This window comes from Myotis brandtii, unplaced genomic scaffold, assembly GCF_000412655.1.
Source record: "Myotis brandtii unplaced genomic scaffold, ASM41265v1 scaffold1857, whole genome shotgun sequence".
Lineage (NCBI taxonomy): Eukaryota > Metazoa > Chordata > Mammalia > Chiroptera > Vespertilionidae > Myotis > Myotis brandtii.
In genome coordinates this window covers 288974-294939 of record NW_005356893.1, presented here as the reverse complement: position 1 = coordinate 294939, position 5966 = coordinate 288974, and the positions used below count along the sequence as shown (strand labels likewise).

The following is a 5966-nucleotide window of genomic DNA, read 5'->3' as shown; positions in this document are numbered from 1 at the left end:
GGGAGGGAGGGAGGGAGGGAGGGAGCGAGCCCAGGGTCCACACTCAGGGCACTGGCTGGATAGGGAGGACGTAGCCATAGGATGAACCAGTTTGCAACCATTAAGAACAAGGTGTGGGATGGCTAAGAAGCACATGAGAAGGTGAGAATCAGTGATGGGGAAACGCAAATTGAAACCACAATGAGACACACCACGTCGCACCCACTAGGATGACTTATCATAAAAAAAAAGAATAAAAAAACAGAAAAGAAGCAGTGTTGGCAAGGGTGTGGAGAAATTGGAACCCTTGTCCATCGCTGCTGGGAATATAAAAGGTGCAGCTTCAGTGGAACAGTTTGGTGCTTCCTCCGAAAGTTAAACTTGGAGTTCCCATAGGACCCAGCAATTCCGCTCCTAGGCATCTACCCAAAAAAATTGAACATAGGGACTCAAATAAGTCCATGCCCCCCAATGTTCACAGCAGCATCATGCACAATGGCCAACAGGTGGAAACAACCCAGGTGTCCATCAGGGGATGATGGATAAACACATGGTCCATCCACACGGGGGACCATCACTCAGCCAGGAAAAGGAATGAAGAACCGACGAGAGGGTCCGCGTGAAGTCAGGAGGCCTAGCAACGTGGGAGAACCTTGAGAAAAGCCATGCTGAGTGACGGGAGCCAGACACAGCAGCCCACATGATGTGGGAGTCCATTTATATAAAATTTCCCCCACGGGCAGATCTGTACACAGACCGCAGGTGAGTGATTGCCAAGGGCTTGGTGGTGGGGGTGGGGAGAGAGTGCGCGACGGGAGGCATTATTTTGGAGTGATGCAAATATTTTAGAACTAGATAGAGGTGGTGCTTGCACAACACTGTGACTGTACTTTATGCCACTGAATTGTTCACTTTAAAATGGTTAATTTTATGTCATGTGAATTTTACCTCAATCAATTAAAAAAAAAAAAAAGGCAGCCTGGGGAACAGCCTGTTACTGTCTGCACCACCCACACACCCTTCCCATCACCTGCTCCACATCCGTGTTGCATCGCACGTCCCTGCCCCCCACCTGGGACAGGTGTCAGTGTCTGACTCAAAGGGGCCCCTCTCCTGATCGGTGTGAGAGGATCTGAAACGCGGTCAGGGCCAGGCAGGAGCTGTGTGCAGGCGGCCTGGGCGAGTCAGAAGGGCCCGGGTTTGGGTGGCCATTGGGGGCAAGGGCAACTGGAGACAGAGGACAGGAGCAGCCACCCCAAGGGAGGTCAGAGCGCCCGAGAGAGGCCCGTGTCCCCCAGCCTCCCGACGGCCCCTGCCAGCCCCCGGGGGCTCGGCTGACTTCCCAGCCATGCTCCTCCCCTTCCGCAGGGACATGTGAGCCCTGATGCTGGGCGGCACTGTGCCTGCTGCCTAAAGCCACAGACGTGATGGAAGTCCCTGAATGCATTTATCCAGAAAGCCATGATTACGTGCATATACATGTACATAGGAAAGTCATTGGTCAGCGCTGAAGGCTGTTGGAAATCCAACTTGGAAAACTCGTCAAGAGGGAGAATCAAGTATCTACCCTGCCTTTCCTGTTCGAGCCTAGGACTTGGGGTAACTAAATAGCGACCACAGGGAAGCCTGCAGCTCACGCGAGGCAGGGACGGCAGCTGGGGTGACATCATTTTGCACCACTTGTGAATGAAGGAATGAATGAAGGAATGAATGAATGAATGGTGCTGACAACGCCAGCCATCACGTGCCACCTCGTGGACACACACAACCCCACCCGTGAGGTGTTCTCCCCGAAGTGGGTCGCACTGATGTGCAGCGAGCCTGCAGGTCCGACTGCCCCTTTCCAGGGAGAACAGGGAGCAGAAGGTGGTGTTCACACCACCACGGGGCGCAACCCGCAAACCCCACACCGTGGAACCTCTATAGAAGGTGTTTCTGGACCAACAGCAAGAAGAAGAAGAAAAGGAAGGGGAAAATTTAATGATTAGAATATACTTAAGAGACCGCTCAACCAACTGCAACATGTGGACCCTACTCAGATTCTGATTCCAATAAACAAGGTGAAAAAAACTGGGGAGGCAACAAGAAACTGGAATACCCACTGAAGATCGGGCAATATTAGGAATTAATCTTGAATTTGGGGTATTGTGGGTGTTTTTTTTTAAAGAGTGGTTCTTTGGAACACATTTTGAAATTATTTATGTATGAAACAATATGATGTCTTGAATTTGCTTCAAAATACCCAGTGTGGGTGTGTGTGTGTGGGGCGGGGGGGGGGCGCAGGATCGGCTGTGAGCTGCTGACTCTGAAGCTGGCTGCTGGGGACATGGTGTTACACTATTCTCTCTACCACTGGGTATGAGTGCTTCCATAATAGAGAACTTCTTTAATCCACCCCCAAAATTCTCAACAGCCCAAGGTCCCACACCACGGGACTGGTTAAATGATGGCCCCGCTCTCTGACGGAATGCTATGCAGCCATGAAAAAGGATGGTCTCCAACAACATTTGCTGATGCAGAACACTGAATACTATAGTGAATTCTATAACAGTAACTTGTCCAGGAATTAGGATACATCGGGAATCTGAGAAGGCAAACCAATCGCACAAATGATAGAATGCAAAACGGACGTGATTACTATCTGGGAGGCTCTGGAAGAGCCACAGGAAAGAGGAGGGCGGCGGGGACGAGCTAGCGGGAGCTGGATCTTGCCACTCGGAAAAGCGCGTCGTGAAAACAAAGTTACACCTTCTCGGTCGGCGTGTTGCTGGTGAGGATACGATACGTGTCTACACAAATCAGGTTAAGGACAGCCTGTGGGCACAACAGGATGTGAACGTCAAGCCAACGAGGGTGAAACATTTTAAACATCTCTTTTCTTAGCGCTGAGTCTCCAAAAGAAAAAAAATAAATGATTTCTATAAATTGTCCATTAGAAAAAAACAAAAACACGCGAACAGCATATGGTTCTGAACTCATTGTTGCCGCGGGAAACATATACACAGATATTTTCACAGAAAGCTGTGAGGAAACAACAAAGAGTGTTAAATAAATTAATGACACCATCTGACTTTTTCTTGGGGGGGCAGGATGGGCCTCCTAAACAGAGGATTCGCACATCTCCGTGAGTTATGTAAGAGTCCACCCACCATGCCGTACACCTGAGACGAACAGCCAGCACGCGCACACAGCCTCTGTCCACCAGACGGCGTGTACGAGTGTTCATGGCTGGACAGGACCTCGGGGGTCATCCACTCCCTCCCCGCCCACATGGGGACTCACGGGGAAGGCAGAGCAGACGTAGGCGAGGACGAGAAGGAAGCCAGGAGGACAGCCGTCCGCCGCAGCAGAGGCCTCTGGCTGATCTGAAGGCCCTGCCTCGGAGGCCGCCCCCACCTGCTGTGCCCGCACCGGGCAGACCCCACGTTGGGCAGGTACTTCTCTGCCAACCCTCGGCGTCCTGTGGCTGGGATTCCTCCCTCCCCCCGCTGCAGGCCCCAGGTCCCCCTTGACTCACCCCAGCTCTGGGCGTGGACTATACCAGCCCATCGTAGAGGGACAGCGCCTGCACGATGGAGGGGTCGGCCTTGGACCCCTCCTGGAACTCCTGCAGCGTCAGCTTCCCGTCGGCGTTCTGCAAGCAGAGAGGCAGCGGCTTAGCGGGAGGAACAGCCAGCCTCCGAGGACAGGCGCGGGCCTGGCCCCTGGCCCAGGGCTGGTCCCAAGAGAGCTCCCCCAGCGCGTCAGGAGGAGGCAGCGCAGCACGCCAGGTGAGAAGAGTCAGGAGTCAGACCGACGCTTCCTGGCTGGCCGCCCCGAGCCTGGCTCTCTGGCCCGCTTCCTCATCGGGGACGAGAGGACTGGCTGGCCTCCGCGGGGCATTGAGCTGGAGCTGGAGGCGCCCCGAACCCCGTAGTCACCGTTATCGCTGCTGTAAATTCCCTCACGGTGGCTAACCCCGAAGGGCTGAGCGCCTAATGCATTTCTCCGGTCACTCCTGGAGGGGCACTGGCGGTCCCTGGAGCCTCTGTCCTGGACCCCGGGGGCCCTGGGAGGAGGCCGGTGTAGCTCATGCACAGGGACTTAGGGGCTGTCTGGGGAGGGGTGGTCTCGGCCAGTATCCCTTCCAGGAGACCTGTGAGCAGAGACCTCCGGGGGGAAAGCATGGCCGGGGGTCCCCCAGCCCAGCAGGTCGTCCTCCCAGCTCGCCTGCCGTGTACCCGCAAGTGCTAAGTGCACGGGCTGATCTCACGGGATCCCCACGCCCGCCCCAAGAAGAGGCGTTGCTCTTACCCCATTTTACTGTGAGGAGACCGAGGCTCGGTCACCTACCCAGAGTCCCCTGGCTGGTAGCCGGGGAAGCCAGAATGAACACCCGTCTGACTCCAGGGCGGGCTTGGCTTCCCCGAATAAGGGAAGGATGACCTGGAGATTTAAGGGTCTCAGCACTGACTTCCACTGGCCCACCTGTGAGGAAGCGGGCGCTCCCTGCTCCCCACTCTGCACACATGTTTTCATTATTATCAAGAGAGCAGCGGAGCCCCAGCCCGCATGTCCTGACCCCGCTCTGCTGCAGGCTAACCTCTCCCCTTTAAAAAAAATAATGTTTTTATTTATTTGGGAGAGGAAGGGAGAGGAATAGAGAGAGAGAAACATCCATTGGCTGCCTCCGGCATGCCCCTACTGGGGATTGAGCCTGCAACCCAGGCTTATGCCCTGACCAGGAATCGAACCAGAGACCTCTTGGTTCATGGGTCGACGCTCAACCACTGAGCCACACTGGCCGGGCTCATCGCCCTTTTTAAATGCAGGAAGCACAGGCCTCAGGCCCAGAGCTTCAGGCCAGCGCCTGTCTCCAGCCGGCAGCCGGCGGAGTATCACAATGAGCCCGATGTCCCTGTAACTAATATTCTTTCACTGAAAGCAAGCGACAGATGCTGGGCTTCCCGGCCGCCCTGATATCAGACCCCCATTTAAAGCAGCATTATTGCAGGTCAAAGGAAGTTTGACGTAAAGGGTTTCCTAACCTGGGGCCCGTGGATAGAATCCGGCAGGTCTGTGAGCTCAGATGGGAAAGATGAGGCTGTTCTTTTCACCACCCTCTCCCTGAAATTCAGCTTTTCCTCCCAGGACGAACCTGGGTGAGGGTCCCCATCAGAAGCAGCGGTACCTGTGACCTTGACAACTGTGGAGGTCACAGGAAGGTCATAACCCGCCACGGCTGCTACAGGCAGCGCATACGTGTATCATTGCTTCAAAAATGAGGGGTGGCTAGGCCCAACGCAATAGCTCATTACTAATGTGTTCATAAAGAGGCCCCTAGAATACTACATCCCAGGGTCTCTTAAAACATGTGACAGCTGTATTCCAGAACAATCCGCTTCCTGGGTGACCCTATGCATTTATCTGATGACCACAGGCTTCTCCAGATGCCAAAAGGTCGGTGGCACAAATAACAACGGCTGAGCATCGTGGTTTATGGAAGAAAGACTCTTGGGCAAACTTACTTAAAACAGGCTTGACGGGGATGGCTGCCCACCCGACCACTGGACACCTCCCCAGGCCGTGCCGCCAGCCTGAGCCAGGCCCACAGGTGGTCAGTGGCACCTGTGGGGACCCAGGGCCTGGCCCCCAGCTGTCCACCCCCGTCCCCAGTCAGCCCAGCTTCCCCACGGCCTCACCTTGTCCATCATGGCGAAGATCCGGTCCACCCTCTTCTCGGGGGTGTTCTCCTCCTCGGGAAGCTCCACGGTGTTCCCCTGCCGGGGACAGTCAAGGTGGGGGCTGGGCTCCTGCGCTCTAGGCTTTAGCGTTGGGCCAAACATTTGCCCCGCAGACCTGGGCTGCTTCCCGGTGAGGACGGCCTCTCCCTCTCACGCCCAGCGTGCCCTCCCTCTCTGCCATTCTGCTGGAACACCCCAGCCCCCACCTTTCTCCCAGGACGGAGAAGTACGGAGTGGCCCCAGGCAGTGACTGACCCTCACCCG

The 5966-nt window shown here is 55.4% G+C and overlaps 1 protein-coding gene across 1 annotated transcript in view; it reads right to left on the bottom strand.

Annotated features, from left to right (window-relative positions):
* Positions 1–5966, bottom strand: part of NCS1 (neuronal calcium sensor 1) — a 30073-nt gene that overhangs the window by 703 nt on the left and 23404 nt on the right. The window contains exons 7-8 of the mRNA XM_005864114.1: positions 5661–5738; positions 3497–3613 (exon numbers count right to left, since the gene is read on the bottom strand). Of these exons, the coding sequence (XP_005864176.1) occupies positions 3515–3613; positions 5661–5738 (177 nt within the window). The 3' untranslated portion in view covers positions 3497–3514. The remainder of the gene's footprint in view (positions 1–3496; positions 3614–5660; positions 5739–5966) is intronic.